Below are 27,051 nucleotides of genomic sequence, written 5' to 3' on the forward strand. Positions count from 1 at the left end.
CCAAATCCGGCTTTAAACTTCTCCACAACAGTATCTCGGACCTGCCTGGTGTGTTCCTTGGTTTTCATAATGCTCTCTGCACTTTAAACAGAACCCTGAGACTATCACAGAGCAGGTGCATTTATACGGAGACTTGATTACACACAGGTGGATTCTATTTATCATCATCGGTCATTTAGGACAACATTGGATCATTCAGAGATCCTCACTGAACTTCTGGAGTGAGTTTGCTGCACTGAAAGTAAAGGGGCCGAATAATATTGCACGCCCCACTTTTCAGGTTTTTATTTGTTAAAAAAGTTTTAATTATCCAATAAATGTTGTTCCACTTCATGATTGTGTCCCACTTGTTGTTGATTCTTGACAAAAAAATTAAATTTCATATCTTTATGTTTGAAGCCTGAAATGTGGCGAAAGGTTGCAAGATTCAAGGGGGCCGAATACTTTTGCAAGGCACTGTATATACATACTTTATGTAATAAATTAAATTATTGCATTTTTTTCTGAGATATTGATTTTTGAAGAAAGCTCTCAGTCTCTTTGATGGAATTATGGTACCTGTGACGTTAACCCTTTAACACCTAAGCCTATTTTGGCCGAATTTGCATGCATTTGATGTTCCCTTTATATTTCAAAGAAAAAATTGTTTACAATGGCCAAGTTGGGTCCCTCTTTTCAGGACACCTTGAACTTCATGTCCAAACTGTTGTTTTCTTCACTGACCAATGATAATCCACATTTTGGACCCAAAAAGACAAAAAAATCCCAAAATCTTTTTTCAAAATTTGTAATGCTGATGTCCAATTGAGAACCAAACATGCTCGACCAACCGTTTTGAAGCTTGATGATATTTATTCAACTTGTTAGGATAAACATTCAATAGAAAAAAATAAGATTGAATAGTTTTATGTTTGACAATTCAACACAAACAGCAGGTATGGTCATTGCGTTTTTGGCCTTTACACATACTATGGTCAAAACAGGTTATATACTGTGCAAAATAGTGAGAAAAAAATTATATATATCATCTAACACAAAAAGGGTTTGGAGGATATCTCTTTGTGAAGTTAGGTGTTGTACCCATCACCTTATCAAAAGTATATACGTACATGCAATCAAGCTTCTCGAACACACATCTACATAAAAATATAGTAATTATAGTGAAGAAAAATATATATATAACATTGAAAAAAAGTATTTAAAAAAATATTGACAAGTAGTTCCGTTCAATTCAAAATTTTCAGGCATGCGACAAAATGAAGTTTTTTTGTTTTTTTTTGCGCACTCAATAAAGCTTCTTCTTGAACAGGTCACGGAGCTGCGTCACACACAACGTCACACAGCCTACTCTTTCGCCATTTGCGTGCTGTTGTCACTTCTACTCGCCGAGACGCCGACTCATCCCAAGAAAATAACGACAAATACGGCTCATCTTCTTCCTTGAGTTAATGAAATAATGCATTAGCTTGCGCTAAATGTAGATCTAGTTTCTTTCTGCACGTTTCAAAGTCACTCGCTCAAACCAACCGGCCGATGTTTGCTTCGAATGCCTCCCTTTCAATAGTTGGCGCCTTGCTCGGAAATTTATTAAAAATGATCACATTCAGTTCCTCCTTCTTGACATCACAACGGCTCTTGGGATATGTAGTCTTTTGTGCTGCTTTCAGTTTTGAAAAAGGACAAGACATGATGGAAATATGGAGATGGATACATGGTCCATGCAGCGTTTTAATGCATATTTATGAGTGCAATAAAACTATAAAACTCAAACGGCATTATCTCCCGTTTTTCTTGGCCGATTGACTTCAAATAAAAACTGGTGTGGACATCAACTTCCGCACTTTCAAACGAGACCAACCAGCGGCACGTGGGTGACGTAACTACAGCGTGACGAAGCTTCAAAGACGATATGCGTAACCGCGTCGCTGCCGACACGTTGGGTGTTAAAGGGTTAAGGAGAAAAACATGCATGCCAGGTAGCCAGCCATATTCTTGACCTGTAATTTAGTTGTTTTGCCCCCAGTGTTTTAAATGGTAGGGATGTCCCCAATCCGACCATGTGATCGGAAATCGGGCCATCTTTCAGAGGATCGGTATCGGGTAAAAAGGAATGGGTTTTTAATTTTAAAAAATATATATATACATATAGGTTTTGAGGGGCTAAAAAGTAACGGTAACACTTTACAATAAGGGTCCCTTAATTAACATTAGTTAATGCATTTTTAGACAGTAACTCATGTTTAAGTAACATGACAATAATCGATTTAATCCCTCATCTAACATTTATTAATATATTCATTAACATGAGTTAATGCATTAGTTAATGCATTTTAAGACAATAACTAATGTTTAAGTAACATTACAATAATTAATATAATCGCTTATCTAACATTTATTAATATATTATTTAACATGAGTTAATGCATTAGTTAGTGGATTAGTTAATGCATTACTTTTATTTAATGCATTCGTTAATGCATAACCAGACATTAACTAATAGTTTGGTAAAATTTAAAAATATATATAGGCCTATATAGGGTTGGGGTTTAGGGTTAGGGTTTGTTAACTTAAGCATTTATAATTTCTTAGTTAAGGGACACATGTGCTACACTTTACAATAAGCGTCCAAAAAGCATTCAGTAATGGTTAATAAAGATTAAGAGGGGGGAAGTTAAGCATTTATAATTTCTTAGTTAAGGGAGATGTGTGCTACACTTTACAATAAGGGTTGGCAAAACATTCAGTAATGGTTAATTAAGGTTAAGTAATACTTAACTAAGAAATTATAAATGCTAAGGTAAGAAACCCTAACCCTAAACCCTAACCCTATATAGGCCTATATTTTTTTTAAATTTTACCAAAGCATTAGTTACTGTCTGGTTATGCATTAAAGTGCATGTGACACGAAAACGCATGTTTATTTCATAATACACGCGGTATTTTATGCCCCTGAATGATATGGACCACTTGGATGTGTGTGGAAGCGATCGCTATATTTATTTAGTTTTTTAAATCCCGCGCCATGAAAATGAGTGACTTCCGGCTTCGGTCTTGCATTGAGGAGGCGGGCGCTGTGATGTGTACGGTGGAAGACGTCCTCTTCACTATACAGTGTACTGTTGTGTATGAGGACGAAGGATTCAGCTGATTTTGCGGATTAATACGTTTATTTTTCGCATCACGCCAGCCAAACGGCTGCAGAAAAATCATTCTGTATCAGGGAGAGGCGTATGCGCCTTTTTGGAGTTTCAAAAGGTTCCCATTCACCGTGGATATTTACTGTGGGACCATTGGACTAACGAGGAAGTGAGTAAACATCTTGTTTTGTATTATGTCAAATACAAATACAGCGATTACAAAGTAAACACTACACACTTTCTTTAAATAAAGGACTACTTACGTTTGATCATTGATAGGCATGTAAAAAGCTCTCCTCATGCTCATTAGCAGCACGTTAGCTGCACAACAACTCCAGCCACCCTCCTCTGGGGAACGAACTGTAAATTGCTCTCCGCCGGGCGGTTTGCCGAGCCGCAAAAACAATCGACAACCGGGTCGTCATGTCAAATAATCCAGGCAAGTTATGTGTGATTTTCCGCTTCGAAGACTTTGAAACATCACTCGGTTCGGGTTAGCATGTCGGCTAGCTGTCACGCCTTCTAGTTTGTTTACATTCTCTGAAGCCGGGGAAGGAAAATGACATATGTCCGATTTAGGTGTCATAAAATATCGTTCGGGAGGTGCGACAGTAAAGGTGAAGTCGACAGTTTTGACCATTATGGAGTAATTTTACCAAGTCGTCCTGAATAAATGCATTTTTATTATTTCATATTCCATTCAGCACAAGAATGTTATTTGTCATGACCATGCCATTTATTTAGCAATTGGGGAAAACACTTGGATAAAAAGAATATCCTGTAAAAATATTGAAGTAAAGTGACAGAAACAATGACATTTTTTTCTGCTCTCTTCGTCGCGTTTTCCTCGTTGTGAATAGTTCCCCGTCGACGGGCTGACTGGTCCTTCTCAAGCCATTTATATAGCTATTGGGGAAAAATACTTGGATAAAAAGAATATCCTGTAAAAATAATGGAGTAGAGAGACTGAAACAATGACATTTTGCGGCTCTCTTCGTCGCGTTTTCCTCGTTCTGAATAATTCCCCGTCAATTGGCTGAATAGTAAAACCGATGAGCCCAGTCTACCGCTGACGTCATCCACCTGTTGGGGACGCTAAAGCCCTATAATGGTAGGCGTGGCTAACCGGCAGATTAAAAGACTAATTTCTCGTCATCTGCGCTTTGCTAAATTGTTGTATATAGTCGAATCGTCTCAAAATATGATTCTAATTCACATAATAATGCCATTTAAGACTTTTTTTCTCGTGTCGTATCCTCTTTAACTAATGCATTACCTAATGCATTAGCTAATGCATTAACTCATGTTAATAAATATATTAATAAATGTTAGATAAGCAATTCTATTAATTATTGTAATGTTACTTAAACATTAGTTATTGTCTAAAGATGCATTAACTAATGTTAATTAAGGGACCCTTATTGTAAAGTGTTACTAAAGTAACAAAAAACCAAAATGATACAGAAATATAATGGCATTGCTAAAATAAACAAAAAATATATACATTTTAGACTCCTTAACACTTCAGGAAAAAGTGGAATAGGAAGTACTATACAGTACATTACAAATTATACACTACAGTATTGTAACATGTTTTGAACTTCTGGTCAAATGAAAAATAAAATAAATAAAAAATATTTTTCCTCAGTATTCGATCTGGGCTCGGTATCGGCAAATTCTCAAAGTCAAGTGACTCGGGTACCAAAATATGCAATCGGGACATCCCCATTAAATTATTTTGGTTTTTTGTGGGTGGAGGTAGAAGTTTACCTTTTGATAACCCATTGTTCAATGGCCAAAGAACAAAAATGTGCAAATAGGAGAATAGTTTGGAAGCTATACAGTAATACAACTTATGAGGAGGTACTCAATATTATTTCTACCTAATTACACTATAAAAAATCTGAACTACCCTGAAGCAGTGTTATGAGCATTATTGTTTTCTTTGACCAAAAATGATCCACTTAAAAAACACCCCCCCACACACAATGCTGAATTAATTTAAATAAAACACAGTTTCGAATGCTTACAGATGAATTACTTAATGTCATACATACATGTATGAAAAAAAAAAATACTCAAAATAATCACTAATAGGTATTAAAAACCATGTAGCTGCCAGAAAAAATATTGACAAAGAAAAAAAAACAAGACATGCATCAATAATCCTTACTTGCAAACCTTTTCTCTTGGGCGACACGTTTTGTCATAAGCATAAAAAGACCACTGTTAACAAAATCAGTCCTCCCATTATCACTATACTTTTCCTGAAAATTATATACATACATTCATTTGTGATTGACATGTGTTTTTCAACACTAAAAATACGTATATCTGTGATTTTCACATTTTTAAGATCCACAAATATATTCACAATTTTGTCTGTTTTGTTTTCACGATTCTGTTTGTGTGTGAATCTATTTATCATTTGTAAATATGTCATTCTGCTTTTTTCGATTGTTGAAGCTGCGTTGGTGGATCAATAGGAACGCCCAATTAATTGTTTAGACAAACATCCCACTGTTGGCGCAGATAACGTCAAAGAAAGTTGTTAGGACTTGAAATTCAACTTCCATATTTTAGGACGTCATAGTTATTTCTATTGTATGGAAAACAATATGATGCTGTTGTAACTGCACACCAATCGCAAACCTCAAGTACCACTAATACACACGCATTGTTCTTTTCATGTCATTCAATAGAAATGCACCCAAATTAAACACAAACACTACTTGTCGATCAACCAGTTGAGCAGCAAATACGCTACATTATTCTTCCAAATCTAAGTACAGTAAAAAAGAACAAATACACCCACTTAAAGGAAATCATACAGTACAAACAATAATCGGTGATCTCAAACTCTCAAGCTCTCATCATTGTTTGCTGGAGTCCTAAAAGTTGATGAGATGGTTGCTTTTAGCTATTGTTTGACCAATTTGAAAAAAATAAAATAAAATAATAAATATAATGTTGTTCTCCTATTGGCTGGAGATGGAAAATTTTGTTGTTACTTATACATAATTCCACATAAATACAATAATTGAAAATAATGCAGTTTCATTTTTTTCTTTTACATGGTTTATAACAACACTTATAAGAGAATTATGGAAGATTTGCACTTCAATTATTCAATACATCTCCCTAATATTTCAATAGACACTAAATAAACATGTTTTTGGGAAATAGTTCTAACACGGTTCTCAATGGTTGAGCAGAGATTCTCCCATTTTAAAAGACGATTTGTGATGCGCAAAGTTGTTATTGCTACCAAGATTAGTTCTTTGTCTTCGTTCGGGTTATCACAGCTCTGAGGGGTTTTCCAAAAAGTAGGATCCCCAAATCTGGGTTCATCAGTCAGCTCTTAATTTATACTTAAGGCGTCCGTGCGGAAACTCAGTTAGACACCACAGAAGTTCCACATGTAGCGCTTAGCTTGCACTAATACCATATTGGCCCGAATATAAGACGGTGTTTTTTGCATTGAAATAAGACTGAAAAAGTGGTAGTCATCTTATATTCTGGGTGTAGACATTATACCCAATCACGATGCTAGATGGCGCCAGATAAAATTGAAGCGAATGCTGAACTTGAGGAGTAATGTTCGGTCATGACAGATCTCAGCTACTCTCAAGTTTAACCAGTTTGCATTATTTTATTGCAATGCTTTTCCTTATTCAGATTTGTTTCAAGACTACAGTTACAGTTAGACCTCACTTTGATGGTTCATGCAGTTATTGCAATTTTGTTATTTTATCACAATAGATTGGTTTATTCACATTTCAAAAACCAGAAGCCATTCATTTACGCATGTGATTGCACTTTAGTTTACATATTTAAATGTTCAGATATTAAGATTTGAATGAAGCAAACTAACATGCTTTTTCTCTCAAATATATTGTTATAATCGTTTGTTTCAGATGTACTGTAATTATTTTCTGTATAAAAATTCATTTGGTGTTCAAAAAGTCTTTTTTCAAACTTGAGTCTTGAAAAAGATGGGGTCGTCTTATCATCAGGGCCGTCTTATATTCAGCCCAATACGGTAATAAATTTTGTGAGGGAAAAAAATCATAAAAGAAAACTAAAACGGTTCATTAGTAAACCGAACCGAAAATGCAAAACCAAAATGGTTCAATGCATCCACATGAACCCTGACACCATTTGTTAAAAGGTGGCCCTGAGCGTCCGACACTAAAGCGTCTGCGGACACTCTCTTGATTCAGTTTTCGCAAGTAGCGCTTAGCTAATAATAGCTTTATCCCGATCGCATATATTTGTGCCCAGGTTTGAGTCTGATTCGCCTGATTTTGAGAATCTGCCAATACCAAATCCCGATCCGATACTGAAAAAAAAAAGTTTTGTTTCTCGTTTTTATTTGAAGTTCCAAACATATTACAGTACTGTACTTTTTATAGTACCTTTTCCAGGAGTGTTGCAAAGTATGACATTAAAATATTTTTGTATCTTTTGGCAATGCCATTGTATTTCTGGATAATTTGTTACTTTTTAGCCCTTAAAAATTAAAATAAATAAATAAATAAATAAACAAAAAATTAGGCCTGAATGATATTGGAACAAATTAACATTGCGATATACGTATATTGCCAAGGCTCCACACTTACTTTTAGCATGGTTTGCTCTGGTGCATTGCACCAGCACAAAATGTAGGTGTACCCACATTTTTCATTATATCTCCTTTAATGCCATACATTTAATCTCTCCATAACATTCATATAATTCATATGAGTCCATTTAAATCCATTCATGCTTTGACGCTCATGCTGCCGAGAACAGCCTCTAGAGAACGAAGATGGACTAAACGATGATTAACACATTTGTGCCTCTGATCGTAGAGTTACAGAGCCTTCACTCGCCAGATCAAAGCTACAAACTTGTCAATCATCGTTAACTTCAAGTAACAAACTCCAGCTGCACTGCTGACCAAGAAAAGCAGCAGGAGGGAGAGGAGAGGCTGTACGAGCATGAGGCAGAAAAAAAAAGAAATATAGATTTTAAATTAAAAACCCGATCCTTTTAACCGGATTTCAATCCTCTGAAAAATGGCACGATCGGCCCAATTTACGATCACTTGATCGGATCGGGACATCTCTAGCTAATAATAAATTGTATGAAAAAAAAATGAATACAACAAAATCACAACGGTACGCAAGTGAACCGAACAGAAACTGCAAAACCAAAAGAGTTCAATAGATCAATGTGAACTGTTACACCCTCAATGATCAGTGTACAGAGTTGTACGTGCTGGTATTTGTGAATACAAATGTCTTCCTCCGTCGACGTCACACTGGCTTGTAATCAACGTTTGGGCACGCTGATGAATTGGCCGATTGTCTGCGGGACTCCTGCGGTGAGGGCAGAAAAATCAGCTTTTCTTCATTAACTGTGGAATATATTTAACTGGGGTGACAGGTTATTTCTACATACACTATATAATAAACAAACAAAATTTTGTGTAGGGGTATGCTCCTGTCGAATCGATTTATCGTTACGGGGCTTACAGGTCAGTTTTTGTTTTTTTTAGGGCATTTACAGGTCACTTTCTGTTGAGTTTCAGTCATTGCCTATTCATTTTGGGAGATTCTTGGGTCACCTTCTGTTCAGTACCCCAAATTAAACCAAAAGTGACCCATAAATGCCCTTAAATCAAAAGGAAATGACCCATAAATGCCCCAAAATAAACCCATAAATGCTCATGTCAACATGAAGTGACCAAAAATAAACAGCAAATGGCCTGAAAGGCGCCCAAATTAAACTCACTGGTTGGGATTGACCACCGTAGACGTCCAATTCGTTTGAAGTGCTACGGATTGGATGTCTACTACTGAGAAACTCATTCCAATACACAGCAGGAGGATGAAAATAGCTTGTTTTTCTGTTTATTAGTACTTTTGTACAATATCCTAGAATGATTTCCTGACCAATATGTCGTATCGCCATATCGTGAGATCATCGTTATCGTGAGCTTTGTATCGCAAATCGTATCATATCGTAAGGTAGCGAGAGGTTCCCACCCCTAATTGTGTGATTTGGTGAAAGCAAAGTATAGTGATCCCTCGCTAAATTGCGCTTCAAACTTCGCGCCCTCAGTCCATCGCGGATTTTTTTTTTCAATTAAAAAAACAAAAGAAATACAGATGAGCTGTCCCGAGTTTATCGCGTAGTCTCACTCTACCTCCCTCTTTCTCTCCCTCTCCCTGCTCTGTCAGGCAGTGCACTGGAGTTGCTTATTAAAGTAACAATGATTGACAGATGTTTGGGTTTGAGCTTGCCAGAGAAACGAACTTCAAAGAACCGCATGCGTCAATCATCGCTTAACTTGTGAAACAGTTGCTGTGGCAACTCATTGTGTGTAAGTGAGCAGCTTGAGCAGATTGGAGTGGACTCACTAAATGAAGCATTTAATAAAGCCAAGCATTCTTCTACTAACTTATTCGTATTTAAAAATAATTCGGTGAGAAACTAACATGTTTAAAACTTATCATAATTATTACATTTGAAATGCTCAAAAATCATTTATTGAAATATTTATATACATTTTTTTAGATTATACTTCGGGGGGGAAAAAGTGAAAAAAAAAACATGTCTTATATGTAGTATTACTCTTTCCAATGCTAAAACATTAAACATGGGCTGTGCTACTTCGCGGTTTTTCACTTCTCCCCATTAACTTCGAAAAACTAGGGCTCACTGTATTTCCCCTTAAATTAAATATTTATCTCAGGCTGAGGTAGCAGCAAATTCATAAGAAATTTAAAACAGAAAAAAATAGAGAGAGAGGGCCCATATGAATCCTAGATCAGTCACCATGTATTCCTGTGGAATTCCTACTTGATGTTTCTGATGGGTTTATGTGCCTGGAACGTAACCATCACTAACTGGTAAGAAACGTTTCAGTGCCAGAGTTACTTTTCTCACCACTCTGCACCCTCCTGACGTGCTCTGCATCGCCAATGTTATAAAGAAAACTGCCACTTGCAAAAAAAAAAAACAAACAAAAAAAAACCACGTAGCACTATGCAATAGATTTGCAGATATGTGAGTGCACGTCCATGATCTGTCAGGCTACAAATGTATGGCTAGAGTAGGTTGTCGAGGTAAATTATACGATTATGTGAGAAGCCGTTGCGTTCGAACAGATATTCCTCAGAAAATGAAAGTATCTGGGTCAGAGGATTCTCTCGCGGCATGAAGCATTTCGAAGGATTTGCGCTTCGATGTTGATGGGATAGGAACGAATAGACAAGCCATGTCACATAGTGATTTCCATGTGGGAGGAGCGTAGAAACTCAGGGATATTTCAAAAGCAGTGGGCAGGTTAAGTTCAAAGACTGTTACCATGATGACTGACTGACTTGGTGTTTCAGTTACCTCTCTAAAAGGAATGTAAATCTCGGAGTTTAGGCATGAATTTTGTCAGGCCCTGGAGCTGTCCAGTTCTTCATCTTGGACAGTCTTGTCTGGATGTCTGCTGTTGTGATGAGTACTGGGTCTTGTTCTGGGATGTTGCGATGTTCTGACTGCAGGTCTGCCAGCCATTGGGCATTAGTGTTGTGAGACGCCTCTTTTTCCCAGATACTCTTCCAATATTGTTCAGTCTCAGCCCTGGGTGGGTCTGCTGTGGTATTGGTACCCTGCCACTGAGAGTAGAATTTAGCTGGATTATTTGAGAACATAGTGTTTATTCTCCTGGCTTCTACTTCTCCTGTGTACCTCTTTAAGCGGCTAGCTAGGGCTATGAGCCTTTGCTTAGCAGTCTCCAGTGCCTCAGCTGTGGACAGCTTGCTGTATTTCTTGGGCAGTTGTTTCTTCGGTTTCATGCCTTTGCTCAGCTCTGTTAGGAGGCTAACTTCTCTCCGTGTTGTTCCGATTTTTGCCTCTACCCTTCGCTTCCATGGAGGCTCCTTCTGGCTACTGGCACTGCTTATCTTGTAGCCAAGTGACTCTAGGATGGCTGATACTGCTGCATATATCAGCTGATTGGTCTCAGTGATATTTACGGTAGGGATGTTCAACAGTGCTGTGTTTACATCCTCCAGCAGAGATTCTGATGGTACTTTGTTTGGGGAAAGGAATACAAAGGAATACTTATCAAACAAATAATTTGGATAAAAAAGACAAGGCGCTGTATGGTCATTGCAGAGCCAGAGCGTGCCATGCGCCCTCTTTTTACTCTTTCTCCTCTGCGATGCAAAACCGCATCCGTTTATTTACATTTTACAAACTTTTCCAGCGTTATTTCGTTGTGCAAATGCATTTAAAATGATCATAAAAATATGTTGACTATTTAAACATTAAGAAAAGTTGCGTTTTTTTTTCTGCCAACTGAGAATTCGTTACAAAAGACAGGCTTTAATGCGCAGGCATTGTCCCAAATGTGATCACGCAAAACGCAACCAGTCCGTTTTTCCAAGCAGCAAGCAGAGATCTGTCCAGGTCTGACTGGAGCATCCCTTCCCTCTCCTCCTCACAAATAATACATAGAATTTTGAGGGTTTTTTTCTCAGGCTTGGGCATACAAATAAAACATAACATTTTGGGTTTTTTTCGGGCCTGCAAATCAAGTTAATTGATCGGGCTGGGGCAGGTCGGGCATTAATACCAGCGGACCCGGGTCGGGTCGGGCAGGATTTTTTTAGGCCCGATCTTACCTCTTGATGACCTTAAATTGGTTGCAGTTACACGTCGGGGAACGCTCCCTCCGGAACAAAACACGACAGGATTTGACCAACATTGTGACAATGCTGACCAAAATTGACGTAATGTCCAGGTTATAAAATCGCCAAGCAGCCTTCCACGCACAGAGAGTGCCAGTGGGCAACACAGGTCAAGTCTGTGAAAGCGTCCAACCGGCTTCATTCTCGGAATCTTTTCATGCACTAAAGCAATGACGGGAGTAAATCCTGCGTTACCTTATACGGGAAATTCCCTGGTAATATGTGTGAAAAGGGCTACAGGCAATGCGACTTGTCAGATAGAGACGCTGGGGAGAACTACCTAGAATGAATGAATAATAAAAATCAGTGAAAACGGATGACACTAAGCAAGCTCTTTATTAGGCTTGTATTGTTAACACTTGTGTATGTATATCTGACATTAGTAGATTGTTCTTATTGGAGATGCGTGTGTGGCAGCTTTTTTTTTTTTTTTCAAACATTGGGTTCTGACAGTTGCCGTCATATTTTCGGGATCAAAGCACCGCATGCCGGAACGGCTTTCCGCCATCGTATTTCTTGGCGGAACCATTTTATTTTTGGGGTACTAGCTATAATTTTATCTTATATTAGACTGACTTTTTAAAGAATGAGGAACCTTTTGCAGGTGTTTAGAATTACACATGTGGCAAGTCTGTACAAAACTGAAGCTTTTCATCATATTCAATTTTTTTTGGGGGGGGGGGGGGTTTGTGGTAGAGATGTCCCGATCCGATATCTGTATCGGATCGGACGCCGATGTGGGCAAAAAAATGCGTATCGGTATCGGATCGGCCGACACAGAAAAATTCCGATCCAGACTTCCGATCCAGTTTTTTTTTAAAGCCCGGTCCGGTTCTAGTGCACCGACTTACATAATCCATTCCAGTTTTTGCTTCGGTTTCCCTAAAATACGGTCCGCATTTTACGCACACCTTCAACGTCTCCCAAATGACTGAGAGACTCTCGGTAAAAATGTCAGCTGTGTGGGATTGTTTCACTTTAAAGGACGACAAAGACGAAGAGGCAGAGGGCAACATATGCCACAATAAAGTCAAGCGTGGTGGTAAAGCTGTAAGAAGTGTTAATACAACCAAACTAATCAAGCATTTATCGAAATACCACCACAAACAATACAAGGAGTATGCGGAGTATATGAGGAGTAAAGGAGAAAACCGAAGACAGAAAGAAAGGTCATACACAACGAACACTGGCAGAAACTATTGCTATGCGTGACAAACTGGCACTTGACAGTCCCAAAGCCCAGGGAAGAGTCATTGCCGAAGGAATCATTCTGGATGATGAGCCATTATCTCTCGTGAGTAAAGTGGGATTTAGACGCATCGGGCAGACTTTTTTCAAAAAATATGTATTCATATATTTATACTAAAACGATGTATGATAAAAATATGTAGAGTTTTTAAACATTGAGAAAACTTGCGTTTTTTTTTTTCCTGCCAACTCGAGGAGATTAAAATTAGAGCTGTCCCGACTAGTCGACGTAGTCGACGTCATCGATGACGTAAATCCGTCGACAAGCACAACATCCCGTCGACGGTTAATGAAGGGTTAAAAAAATATATGTATGGAAAGTTCAGAATGTCGGATGCTCTGTATGCAAGCGGGGAAAGCGGCACAAAGCCAAAAAAAGCTCACCAGAGTGTCTAAAACATTGACTTATTTGAAAGAAACGAAGGAGGGTACACTCTTCTGCCCTGTCGCTTCAATGCCAAGCTTGGCTGCAAGTCGGCCGTGAATGAACACCATGCGCCGCAACCAGTTTGTAAAAAAAAAATTTTTTTTTTTCATTTTTTGTACACCAGAGGGTGCTGTCGCCTTACTAAATAATGATATTTCATTGACACTGGGCCTATAAGTGCTATTAGTATTGTTCTTAATGCTAATTGAAAGGTTTATTTCATGTTATGGTTTATTTTATGGTTTAGAAAATTATATAAGGTTAAAAGGTCATAAATATATACAGTATATACAGTGATTGCACTCAAGGGAGAGATTGTCAATGATAAGGTAATAATTTAAGGTAAAGGCAATTCATATAGGCAGTTCATTGATATATAAATAAGGTTTCAAAGGAAAAAGGTGAAAAGTTTTTGTTAATTTCTAATTGTGTTGTTTTATTTGTGTGCACCGTAGCTCTTACAGTGTGTTTACATCAAGGATGGAATAAAAGTTGTAAACCATCAGTTTAAGAGACCATCTTTCCCAGTCGGGATGCTACACTAGTTAATTCTATCAGCATTTGAACTCATTGTTTATTTGTGATTTATTATTGTTATTTACATGTTTATTTGTACTTTAATAAATCATTTAAGTGTTCCAATATATTTTTTTGTGAATTGATAAGCGTCAACAAAAATTTCATTGCTAAATTAGTAAAAAAAATTTAAAAAAAAATTTTTTTTTTTAATTATTAGTCGACTAATCGTAAAAATAGTCGCCTGACTAATCGGGAGAAAATTAGTCGTTTGGGACAGCCCTAATTAAAATAAAGGTCAAATCCACTATCCACCTGTTAGAACACACATGCAAATATAAAATATATAAATGTTTATTGAATATCCATTTTACAGTCTTGTTTAACTGGGAGAATTTGTTTCAAAAGACAGGCCATAATTTGTTATCATTATGCATATATGCACTGGCGTCACCAAACGTGATCACACAAAACATAACCTCGCATCGCTCCCGAGTCCTCACAAATAAAGCATAAAATTTTGTTTTTTTCGGGCTCGTGCCTACAAATAAAACATAACATATTGGGTTATTTCGGGCTGGGCAAGCAAATCAAAGGGAGTGTGTAATAGTTAATAGTTTGAGGTTGTTTGTGTGTTTTGCTTTTTTAAGACAGTTTACAATATTATTAGCATGTTTTACTGTCTGAATATGTCATTTCTGTTTGTTATTTAAAATGTTTTGTGTTTATCATTTAATAAACAGGTCAGTTTCTTGTTAGCAACCATTATGTGTTATTCCAACCAGGGGTCGCGTTAACCGAATATTTTCCGTCGTTGACCGATTTTTTAAAACGGTGACGGAAAAAAACTGAAGTCCACCTGTCATTTTGACAGGTTGCAATTCACACCCCAGACCACAGGGTGGCGAGTGAGCATATTAATTAGCTATTGTCTCTCTTGATGCATGACGTCGTTGGCCTTACTCTGAAAAATGTCAAGGCAACTGAGTGTCCGAAGTTTCTTCAAAAAGCCCCAAAACGACGATGGTGTTGATAAAAGAGGTGAAAAAACAGGGACTGCACAAGCGGGCACGCAATTCAAGTCCATGCGCACCAGGAGGAAGATGTAAGACTCCGTTCAGGCCACAGCAGGTGAACTGTTAATTTCATTGTTCCATACGTAGCCTAGCTACTGGGGCCACAGTCAGCTGTTTTTGTCACTGCGGAGAAAAACATTACATATTCATCTGCTTGATGTGTGATGGAACGGTGTGGATTCTCTGTTAAGCTTGTTTGGACAGAATATCAATTAAAATGAATGAAAACTAAATACTATTGAATATGTTGAAGCGGTATGCAATGCTAAGAGTCTTGTTAGCTGGAATTGCTGTGTCCAGCCGCTGTAGCTCTGCTGCTCTCTGTGAACTCTCTATTCAAGCCGGCACGCGGCTCTTAAGTGTCTCTGTCACGTGACTGTGTCGTAGCCGCTAACGCGCTCGGCCAAATGGACACACAAGTACGGAAGGTGAATTATGCCAAACGAAGGGTCACCACAATGTCATTATCATCATTTTAAAAATTTAAGTGACGGGTAAAAATAGATTATGACCGGATTTTTATGACCCTGTCAGTCAAAATGACAGACAACGAAAAAGTCTAGCGCAACCTCTGATTCCAACTCACCTAATTTAGCTGGCAAGTTGTTATCAAGACTACTAAAACCCTTTTCAACATGAGTCTGACAACTAAGTAAGGAGGCTAAATATCTTTAAACTTTAATACATGCTCAGAGAGGCCGGTATCGGTATCGGCTAGTATCGGTATCGGATCAGAAGTGCAAAACAATATCGGTATCGGATCGGAAGTGCAAAAACCTGGATCGGGACATCCCTAGTTTGTGGTACATGCAAATTGACATACTCAATTTTGTTGGTTTAATCTACCAAAATAAAACAACTTTTACTTGATATTCAAAATTTTGGGGGCGTACTGTATATAGTTTAAACAAATAAAAAAATAATGTAATATATCATTACTTATGACTGTTTTCATATTATTCATGACATAAAATTACCGCAATTAAATGTGAAAGATTGACTGAAAGAATAATTGAACTCACCAAAACGGCTGTCTCCCAATGCACTTATACAGTTCAGACACCTGTGTATTTCAGGGTAGTTCACGCTCATCAGTCCACCTCAGAGTGTAATGTTTTTGGTTAAAATGCCCAACTTATGTTTTGCCTGAGAACGTGGATTTCACCCCAATCCTCCGTCTTTGTGCCCAAAAATAGTGCCTGGAGCCTCCATGGTGGAAGTTTTATTGGTGCTCTCATGAAAAATATTTCATTCTGCATATTCATTTACGGTTTATCGCTGTACTTTTATCCAAACATGCTCAAAAACAACGATAATGGGTCGCGCCAACAGCCAAATGGGTTCACGCTCGTCATGCTGCCTCAACGTGCCCCATTTCGGCCATTAACCCTTGAGAGTCGAAGGACGCGCCGGCGCGTCCTCAGCGCACGTCGTCTTTGAAGCGCCCTCACGTTTTAAATACGTCACCCACATGCCGTTGGTTGGTCTCGTTTTAAAGTGCGGAAGTTGCGGTTTACTCTCGTTATTATTTGAAGTCAATCGACCAATTAAAACGTGAGATATTGTCATTTAAGTTTTATAGTTTTATTGTCCTCTCAAAAAAACATTAAAACGCTGCATGGATCATTTGTTTGTGTCTATATTTCCATCATTTCTTGTCCTTTTTCAAAACGGAAGCTCCATGAAAAAACCACAAATCAAACGAACCCTTTCGAAGTCACAGTGGACGCACTAAATGCGTTTTTTAAATAAATATAACTGCCATGCGAGGTTCCACCGAACGAGAGGGAGGAGTGTTCTGAAGCAGCGAGGTGGCGAGCCGACGGCCGTTTGGATCAAGCAGCGACTTTGTGTGACTTTGAGAATGAACGGAAAACTAAATTTAGCGCAAGCAATTGTGCTATTTGATCAACTTGAGGAAGAGGATGGTCCAAATTCGTCATCATCGTCTTCTTCAGAAGAGTCCTCGAATGAAGATAGTGACGTATTTGAACACGTGGGTGACGCCATCGACGAGCAGAGGTAAGCAAACTCTTTTTTTTTTTTAGGCTGGAAAAAGTTTCTTTTGAAAGTTTCTTTTGATATTGCAAGACAAAGTTAATTTTGATGCAATATAAGTGTGTGTTTGTGTATATAATAATAAAATGTGCATATCAGATCAAAGTCGTACGTGAACTGTGTGTATCCAAGGCAGGAATTTATAATTGTGGTGATCTTCTTTCTATATGAAGATTAGGGATGTAGCACATATTCAGCTATGGTATTCTTTCTATTGTCATACATATAGATTTCCAATATTATTTATTGCTGTATATATTTTTATTTTATACTTTATTATTTTCATAAGTACTGACTTTTTTTCATGTACATTTATAGTGACAATGAAAGTAAAGTGAAATGAAAATGGAAGGGTGGAAAGAGGACCAACACCCCATGGAAGTGTGGGCTGTGTGATGTCGCCCTGTTTCGAATTCCAGGACGAAACTGCTTTTCGGAGTGGCATGCCTGAAAAAAATTTAACTTGTTTATTGTAAATATTTTTGAAAATACTTTTTTCCCCCCCAATGTTATATATATATACATTTTTTCCCACAATCAGTCTTCTCAATTTGTGTATATAAATGTGTGTTCAAGAAGCTTGATTGTGTGTACATAGTTTTCATCAGGTGATGGGCCGCAATACCTAAACTCATAAAGAGATGGCCTCTAAACACTTTTTGTGTTAGATGGTATATATTTTTTCACTGTTCGGTCTGCTGTATATAACCTGTTTTGACTAGAGCATGTATAAAGGCAAAAAACGCCTATGCTATACCTGTTGTTTATGTTGAATTGTCAAATATAAGACTATTTATTCTAAATTTTTTTGGTTGAATGTTCATCCTAACATGTTGAATAAATATTACAGTTTCAAAACGGTTCGTTACGCATGTTTGGTTGTCAATTGGACATCAAAATTAAAAATTTTGACAAAACGATTGTGGAATTTTTGGTCTTTTTGGGCCCAAAATGATGATTTATAATTGGTCAGTGACGGAAACAACAGTTTGGACATGAAGTTCAAGGTGTCACAAAAAAAGGGACCAAACCAGGCCATCGTAAACAATTCTTTCTTTGAAATATAAAGGCAACTTCAAAGGCATGCAAAATCAGACAAAATAGGCCCAGACCTTAAAGAGTTAAAACCCAAAATTAAGTTTTTCCAGAATCAAGTCAACAGGATAATATCATGATACTCTTTCCCAGAGGCAGAGCTGGCGGCATTGGAGAATGTTGCGGGGTATCGAATTTCAAACTACGGAATGCTAGAAGGGCCACAATTTATCGCGCAAAGCAGTGTTGCGTGATGCCGTTAGTAAGTAGTTTAACTGAAAGCTTCGTTAAAAATGTGTATTACGACCGGCCCAAAAGTCAGGCGGCCCACCGGGAACTGTCCCGGTTCTCCCGATTAGCCACTCCGGGCCTGGTACTGTGCGATTACCTGCTGTTATGATGTTGATGCTAACGGCGCGCACACACGAGGTGCAGTGCATCGTAAAAATTCTACACGTGATCTTCGTTATGGATTAAAAAAAAAAAACAAACTTCGTCACGGATATAATTTAGGTTGCACTGAGATGTTCTTGAAAATTAAAACCACTATGAAAAAAATCCAGACTTACGGCAGCTAATTTAATACTTTTAATACCTTTAATAATGGAAAACTAAATTCAATGCCTTTTTAATACTTTTAATAACACGCAGGTACCCTGTAAATAATAAGAATAATACACAGATCCTGCTCACACAATTAAATTGATTAATTTCTGTGTGGTGCTTTAACTTGTGAAAATCCACCAATAAAGCTTTTGAAAACTGTTCATTAGAAAAAAAAAATCATTGAGGCATTCTATTTGTAAAATACATGTTAAAATCTTTGTCATTGGGATTGCTTTTCTCTTTAGCACAGGACTTCTTTTTTCTTCTATCTTTCAGAAAGAAAGCTGCCCAATATGTGGGGTCTGAAATAGGCCTGAACGATATATCGTTTAAACATCGCCATCGCGATGTGCGCATGTGCAATAGTCCCACCGCATGGACGTGCGATAGTTTTTAATTTTATTTTATTGGTTTTAATACACAAAATTTTGGTCCGCTTCATGGTTTCAGCAGGCCTTCTCCTTCCCTTCAGATCAGCAGTCATCGGCCCCTCCCTCTCCCCCTGCAACAGCAGAGTGGAGGGAGGATGGGCCAAACAGCCGAGTGGAGGGAGGAGGGGCTGTTCTCAAATTGAAAGTAAAACACGCAAGACGGTAAAGGAAGCGAATCAAGCGATGGAAGACTTTGTTCCCAAAAGAAAATCGACATCAGAAATTTGGAAATATTTTGGCTATCGGAAAGATGACACAGAACAAAAAAAAGCCCTTTGTCGACAGTGCCTCGCCGTGGTTGCCTCAACACGAGGTAATACGTCGAACATGTTCGACCATTTGAAACGCCATCACAAGCTCCTGTATGACCAATGCAAACAAAGGACCCCAGGTGAAACTTCCTCAGATCAAAAAACAATTACAGAAACCTTCGCTAGCTTAACACCTTACGACAGGAAGTCCAAACGGCATCAACAAATAACGGATGCAATAACTTTTCATTTGGCCAAAGACATGGCGCCTATGAACACCGTAGTTAAAACGGGGTTTAAAAAAATGATCTGCACTCTCGACAAGCGCTACGAAATACCGTCACGTACGTATTTTTCTCAAGTGGCCATCCCAGAGCTGTATGAAAAACAGCGGTTACAGGTTGCAAATGAGCTGTTGCAAGCAGTGCATTATGCATTTACAGCGGACTTATGGTCCAGCCGGACAACAGCACCATACATCGGGCTGACCATTCATTTCATTAATGATGAATTTGAACTCAAAAGTCGCTGTTTGCAAACTGCATTTTTCCCGGATGTTCATACAAGTGAGAACATTGCAGCGGCGCTGAAAGAAGCTGTGGCTTCTTGGAACCTGGACGAGGAACATCTTGTCTGCATAACGTCAGACAATGCTGCAAACATAGTGAGGGCAGCTTCCTTGAACAAATGGACCCGGCTGCAGTGCTTTGGACACAGGCTGCATCTTGCAGTTGGTAAGTGACTATACAATCTTTTCGGGTGATTTTTGAGGGTTTGTCAAACCCTCTAAGCCACATATGTGAATTAAATAATATATATTAATTATTTGTAATGAGGTTAAATGTTATATATTCATTCATTTTATATATTTTATGTAATAGGGACAGTGCAAATTTATGAACATCTAAAAGAAGTAAATATGCCAGTTTGTAGCAAAAACAATGCTATTTACAGTACTCCCGGTGTGTACTGTATGTAATGTATATAAAATCCTGGACAAAACAATGTAAATCAGAAAACCCCAAAATAAAATTTTCAATGTCACTTTATTTGTACATGTGGCTTCATGAAAAGTCATATGATTGGGGATTATTGAGTAGGCTTGTGGCCAATATATATACCTGGCTTTGTCAAAGTAGTGTCCATGATGATAATAATAATGATGATAATTCAGTCATTTTATAAATAAACTGATGATAGCAGGAATCACACGTTCTGAGTGTGTCCCCCCCCCCCAGAAAATGCAGTGAAAAAGAGTGATAAGATTGACCGTGCGCTAAGTATCTGCAAGAAGCTTGTGGGTCACTTCTCGCACAGCTGGAAGGCCAGAGCTGCTCCTGAAGATGCCCAAAAGGAACTCAATCTACCTTCACATTCCCTCATAACAGAATGCCAAACAAGATGGGGCTCCAGACAGATGATGATCAGCAGGATCCTGGAGCAACAGAGGGCTTTAGCTCAGGTCCTGTCTAAGGATAAGAAGACGCGCCATTTAATCCCAACCTGGCAGGACATAGATGTACTCGAATCTGTCAGTAAGTCACTGGGCCCACTGCTTGACTTCACTGATGCACTTTCAGGTGAGGACTACATCAGTATCTCCTGTCTCAAACCTGTTCTTCACCTCTTCAACACACAATTACTGCAAGGGCAAGATGAGGAAACAGACCTGACCAAGAAGTTGAAAAAAGAGATGTTGGACTATACAAATGAGAAATGTGAAGATAAAGCTTCTAGATATTGCATCTTGTTTGGACCCCCGGTTCAAGATGGATTTCATCGATGCAGACAAAAAGCCTCAAGTCAAGGCTAGAGTGACCACAGAGCTAATGGAATGCCAGGCCCAGACCTCTTCAGCACTCTTCAGTGCTGCATCAAGCAGCAGCACTGAAGAAAATCCCACAGTTGCTAACCCGCCCCAGGAAAAGAAATCCAAGAAGTCCTTTGGAGGTTTCTTCCAGTCAATACAGAGCAAAGCTGGAGCAGCAGGCACTAGCTCCTCTCTGACCTTAAGGGAATCTGTGGAAGCAGAGTTCAACAACTACCTGCTAACACCTTGCATAGATAAAGATCAAGATGCACTTGCATGGTGGAAAATTTACCAAATAAACTTTCCAAGACTCTCCAAGCTTGCCTGCAAGTATTTATGCATTCCCGCTACGAGCTCGCCATCAGAGAGGCTATTCAGTGCAAGTGGGAACATTGTCACATGCCAACGTTCCTGTCTCAAACCCGAAATGGTTGACAAACTGGTATTCTTGGCCAAAAACCTGTGAAAACCAGTTGAGGATTGCCGAATGAAGCTGGGTGAGATGTTTACCAAACACAGCTGTAGGGACGACTTTTGTTTTTCCTTCTGTGACAGCAATAAGCTATCTATTTGTCATGTTTAATTAAGTTGTTGTTAGGTTATGTTTACAAATTTGTTGTTTTAAAGAGCTTTTTATTTGTTGTTATATTTTGAGAACAACTCAGGGGACTTATGCACCTGTTCTTTAATTTATTATATTTAATATTTTTTTTAAATATGTTTACAACTTTGTTATTTTACTGAAGTTTTTATGTTTTTTTTTTTTTTTTTTTTTTTTGTGAACAACTCAGGGAACTTATGCACCTGCTCTTTTATTTATCATATTAATATTTTTGTTCAAATGTGTTTACAATTTTGTTATTTTACTGAAGTTTTTATGCGTTATTTTTTTTTGTGAACAACTCAGGGGACTTATGCACCTGCTCTTTTATTTATCATATTTCATATTTTTGTTCAAATATGTTTACAACTTTATTTTACAGACGTTTTTACTTTCTGTGAACAACTCAGCCAACCTATGCACCTGCTCTTTTATTTGTCATATTTAATATTTAGTTTAAGTTCAAATATTTTTACAACTTTTTTGTTGTTTTACAGAGGTTTTTATTGTTATGTTTTGAGAACAATTTGGGACTTTTGTACCTGCTCTTTTATTTGTCATATTTAATATTTTTGTTCAAATATGTTTACAACTTTATTTTACAGACGTTTTTACTTTCTGTGAAACACTCAGCCAACCTATGCACCTGCTCTTTTATTTGTCATATTTAATATTTAGTTTAAGTTCAAATATTTTTACAACTTTTTTGTTGTTTTACAGAGGTTTTTAATGTTATGTTTTGAGAACAATTCGGGACTTTTGTACCTGCTCTTTTATTTGTCATATTTAATATTTTTGTTCAAATATGTTTACAACTTTATTTTACAGACGTTTTTACTTTCTGTGAAACACTCAGCCAACCTATGCACCTGCTCTTTTATTTGTCATATTTAATATTTAGTTTAAGTTCAAATATTTTTACAACTTTTTTGTTGTTTTACAGAGATTTTTATTATGTTTTGAGAACAATTCGGGACTTTTGTACCTGCTCTTTTATTTGTCATATTTAATATTTAAGTTCATATATGTTTACAACTTTGCTATTTAACAGAAGTTTTTTTTTTCTGTGAACAACTCAGGCAACCTATGCACCTGCTCTTTTATTTGTCATATTTAATATTTAGTTTAAGTTGAAATATTTTTACAACTTTTTTGTTGTTTTACAGAGGTTTTTAATGTTATGTTTTGAGAACAATTCGGGACTTTTGTACCTGCTCTTTTATTTGTCATATTTAATATTTAAGTTCATATATGTTTACAACTTTGATATTTTACAGAAGTTTTTATTTGTTATATTTTGTGAACAAATCAGGGGACTTACAGTATGCACTTGCTCTTTTAGTTGTCATTTAATATCTTTGCTGTTGTTCAAGTATAAAATACTGTGTTCAATAAATCATCTATTTTGTGCAGAGACATGAGCTCCTGGTTCCCTTCATACAGCAATCTTCATCAATCACAGACGGTATTATACAAATACACAATAAACAAATACATTGTGGTCACGGTGACCCAACCAGTCTTTCCAAACAGCTATTCAAGTCATGTAGTGAAAATTTGAGTTTTAATATCGCAATATAATATCGCAATATATCGCAAACCCCCAAAAAATCGCAGCAATAGTTTTTTCCAATATCGTTCAGGCCTAGTCTGAAAGGCAAATTGTTGTTGGATTATTATCTTTAAATACCCGCTACTTTTTGAGCAGAGTTCTAGCTTTGTATAGGCTACTGTTCCTATTGTTGAAAGCACAAAAGTGTGTAATAAACAACTAGCACATTTATATTTTGCCTTTGTTTTTCTTACTGTACCGAAAATGAACCGAACCGTGACCTCAAAACCGAGGTACGTACCGAACCGAGATTTTTGTGTACCGTTACACCCCTAGTATATATACTGTAGATATCTTGACACTGTTCTTGTTCAATTCTTGTTTCAAGCTCAGTTGTTGTTGAAGCTTTTGAAAGCTTATGTTTAAAGAAATTCTAAATATCCATCCTCAGCTGTAGTTTTGGCTAAGCAAAGCAAAGGACCGTTTCTAAGGTGCTTGTCACATGATCTGTTCGAAAGATAATTTTGACCCATTATGAAATACTTACTACCAGTGTTGGGCACGTTACTTTAAAAAAGTAATTAGTTACATTACTCACTACTTCTTCCAAAAAGTAACTGAGTTAGTAACTGAATTACTCTATAGTAAAAGTAACTAGTTACCAGGGAAAGTAACTATTTCCGTTACTTTAAAAAGAACTTGTTGTATGTCAAAGAATTTGAAATTTTCTGAGCAGTATTCGAGTCAGTGGAATAGAGAAGAACAGACAGGTAGTTAACTTTTTAGGTGCTTCAGCAGATTTGAACTGCTTACCACAGATGTCGACAAAAGCTTTGCCCCGGGACATAAATTACACATTACATGCAGGTTCTTTCCTTTAATTTCGACAAACTTGAAATAGTGTCTCTATCTCCACCTCTTAAAGGACAATTTTTCTTCTGAATGCTCTGCCATCCCGACCCTGTGCATCTGTTTTGCGTGTGTGTGTTTGCCGCACCCGCTGTTCCGGTTTGCTAGTGAAATCACCGGCTCTGATTGCTTATCACGACACATGACTCTAACCCTCAGCCAATCACAATTACTTCCATCGCATCTCTCGAGGGGCATTCAGGTAGGCTCGTTTCCCGACAATTCATGTCACCTTCAAAGCGTCTGCCGTCCTCAAAATGGAAGCAGAATTATTGCTGGCTGACAGTGGGAGGTGGGAACGTGGCTAGCATCAAGTGTAGCAAACACAGAAACGTTACCAAACTTAAGAAAGCATTGTCTAATTGAATGAGCGGGGACAAACAGCTTGGAGTCAGAAGTACGTGCGCTATTCTCGAACCTGAACGCACCCCAAGTCTTGGATGACAAATCAACAGAGCAGAGAGTCGACTCGACACGGCTGGTAGTTTCTTCAATTTATCCAGAGTAAGTAACGCACCGCTTTTGACCGTCAGTAACGGTAACAGCGTTGTAACGGCGGAAAAAGTAATTAGTTAGATTACCCCGTTACTGAAAAAATAATGCCGTTACGTAACGGCGTTACTCCCAACACTGCTTACTACTGTAGGATTCTGGTTCATTTGATTAAATATAATTGTTTTATTGTTTTAAAACTTTTATAGACAACATTTTAACAGCTAGGTCTTTATTTTAGAGGGGAAGTTTAAAAAATTTTAACATTAGGCTTAATCTTCGAGTTGGCAGGTGTATAATTACTCTTCAAGTTGATTTGAACAAATTCTGTGCAGTTTTTCAGTTATTTGTTAGTTTCAGGGCTCCGGAGTGGTTAAGATAGTCCAAGTCAATGATGGTTGAAATCAACTACATCGACTAATTAAACCCCCGCTAACTCGAAGATTAATCTTATGTGAAAAATTCAATTACATGCGATGATATTTTTCTCTTGTCATTCTTATGTTGGGGCAGCAAAGAGAACAATTAGTAAAAAGTAACTGATTTTCAAGTAACTTAGTTACTTTGATAATAAAGTAATCAGTAAAGTAACTAGATTACTTTTTTGAGGTTTATTCAGTAATCAGTAATTAAATTACTTTTTCAAGTAATCTGTGACAACACTGATTATAATTAAACAGAATATAATATACAGTCTACGGCCTGCTCATTTTGTTGTATTAAAATACAACATACAAATATGTGTGTATTCATTTCATTAATAAATAAAAAATACTACTATGTGTGTATTCATTTCTTTAAGAAATAAAAATATTCTTTAGGGGCATGTAAAACAGCTCAATAATATAGATATCAGGATATTCAACACCTATGCAATTTAACTTTCTCAAACCGTTCATCCAGTAACTGAAATGTGAGCACTGAGCAGTTCAATCTCAATCGACTACTCACTGTCAAAATGTCCTTTGGCAATACACTGAACCCTAAATTGCTCCACCAGCATCTTGCATGTGTTTGAATGAGTGAATGTACGGCAATGGAAAGCACGATTTTGACATGGTATTTTAATGCCTTAAAATTCAAATTGGGGAACTGAAAAATTATAAAATTTAAGAGGGGAGTGAATGTGGCACGGCCCTTTTTTTTGACTGTTTATTACTGGGATTATATTCATTTATGTGTTGACAAGTCTGATCTAGTGTAGTCTCTCTTGACACCTGCCGGCTAAAATATTTGTGTGGAGGCCAGAACATGTTTTAGGCTGTCCAAAACACAGAAAAATAAGATGATTATTGATTACACGAGTCAATGAGTGTACGCGCTCTCAAGATTCTGCCTGCTAATGTAGACTATTTTGAGTGGTCTTCTATATTTCTGAAGTATGGTTATCCTAAATAACTGGAGAACAGGGAACTAGTTAATAATGACACGTTGTGTATATTGGCATTTTTTTTGTTTGTTTTGTTGTCTTTCAGTCTTATACGAGGTGGTGACTGTTTCCATAATGGCGAGGGGAACAACTGCTTAATTACCATGATTTTCAGATGATAAACTTCACCGAAAGACTATAAACCACATCCACCAAATTTCAAAAGAAAACAACAGTTGTTCAAGTATAAGACTCAGTAAGCAGCAACTGTCGACATTGTATTGCGGAATATTTACGCCAATAGACAAGAAGCTCAATAGCCTGTCAAAATCCATAAATAAGATGTACTGGACTATAAACCACTGAGTTCAAAGCGGGATAAAAAATACCATGCGATAGTCCGAAATAATGGTATTTGGCACAAATATTGTGCCCATGGATACATTTTCTACTAATTAGGGCATATTAGTAGTTATGTTAAATTCTATTGTGCAAAGTGGTATGTATCATGATTAACTGAGAATGAAGTGCATTAATTTTAGAGCAAGAGCATTCTGCATGATCAAGATGTGAAAACATACTGTATAAATAGGCCAGTTGGTCATTTTTTCCTGTATTTTGTTATTTGGTTTGCTTCTTGGGGATCAATAAATGAGTTCTAATATCCGATTAACCTAATTGACTATTAAGTAACTTCTTAACTAACTAACTCCAGGCATGCAAAATGGTTAGGGGTGAAAAAGGTGACAAAGTAACATGGACACACGGCATGCGCGGAAATGTGTATTTCATGGTGCA

The 27,051-nt window shown here is 37.4% G+C and overlaps 2 protein-coding genes across 4 annotated transcripts in view; one reads left to right on the forward strand and one right to left on the reverse strand.

Moving 5' to 3' along the window:
• fam83fb (family with sequence similarity 83 member Fb) overlaps nt 1–27,051 on the reverse strand; it is a 56,888-nt gene that overhangs the window by 13,458 nt on the left and 16,379 nt on the right. The window lies entirely within an intron of this gene.
• LOC130920909 (E3 SUMO-protein ligase ZBED1-like) overlaps nt 19,411–27,051 on the forward strand; it is a 139,066-nt gene continuing 131,425 nt past the window's right edge. The window contains exons 1-2 of one of the 3 annotated variants that reach the window (XM_057844446.1): nt 19,411–20,254; nt 20,909–22,068. In XM_057844446.1, the coding sequence (XP_057700429.1) occupies nt 19,453–20,254; nt 20,909–21,333 (1,227 nt within the window). In that variant the 5' untranslated portion in view covers nt 19,411–19,452 and the 3' untranslated portion in view covers nt 21,334–22,068. Of the gene's footprint in view, nt 20,255–20,908; nt 22,069–27,051 lie in introns of those variants that run through there. The other 2 variants (XM_057844448.1, XM_057844447.1) reach the window with 2 other exon arrangements.

The sequence above is a fragment of the Corythoichthys intestinalis genome, chromosome 8 (genome assembly GCF_030265065.1).
Source record: "Corythoichthys intestinalis isolate RoL2023-P3 chromosome 8, ASM3026506v1, whole genome shotgun sequence".
NCBI classification, from domain to species: domain Eukaryota; kingdom Metazoa; phylum Chordata; class Actinopteri; order Syngnathiformes; family Syngnathidae; genus Corythoichthys; species Corythoichthys intestinalis.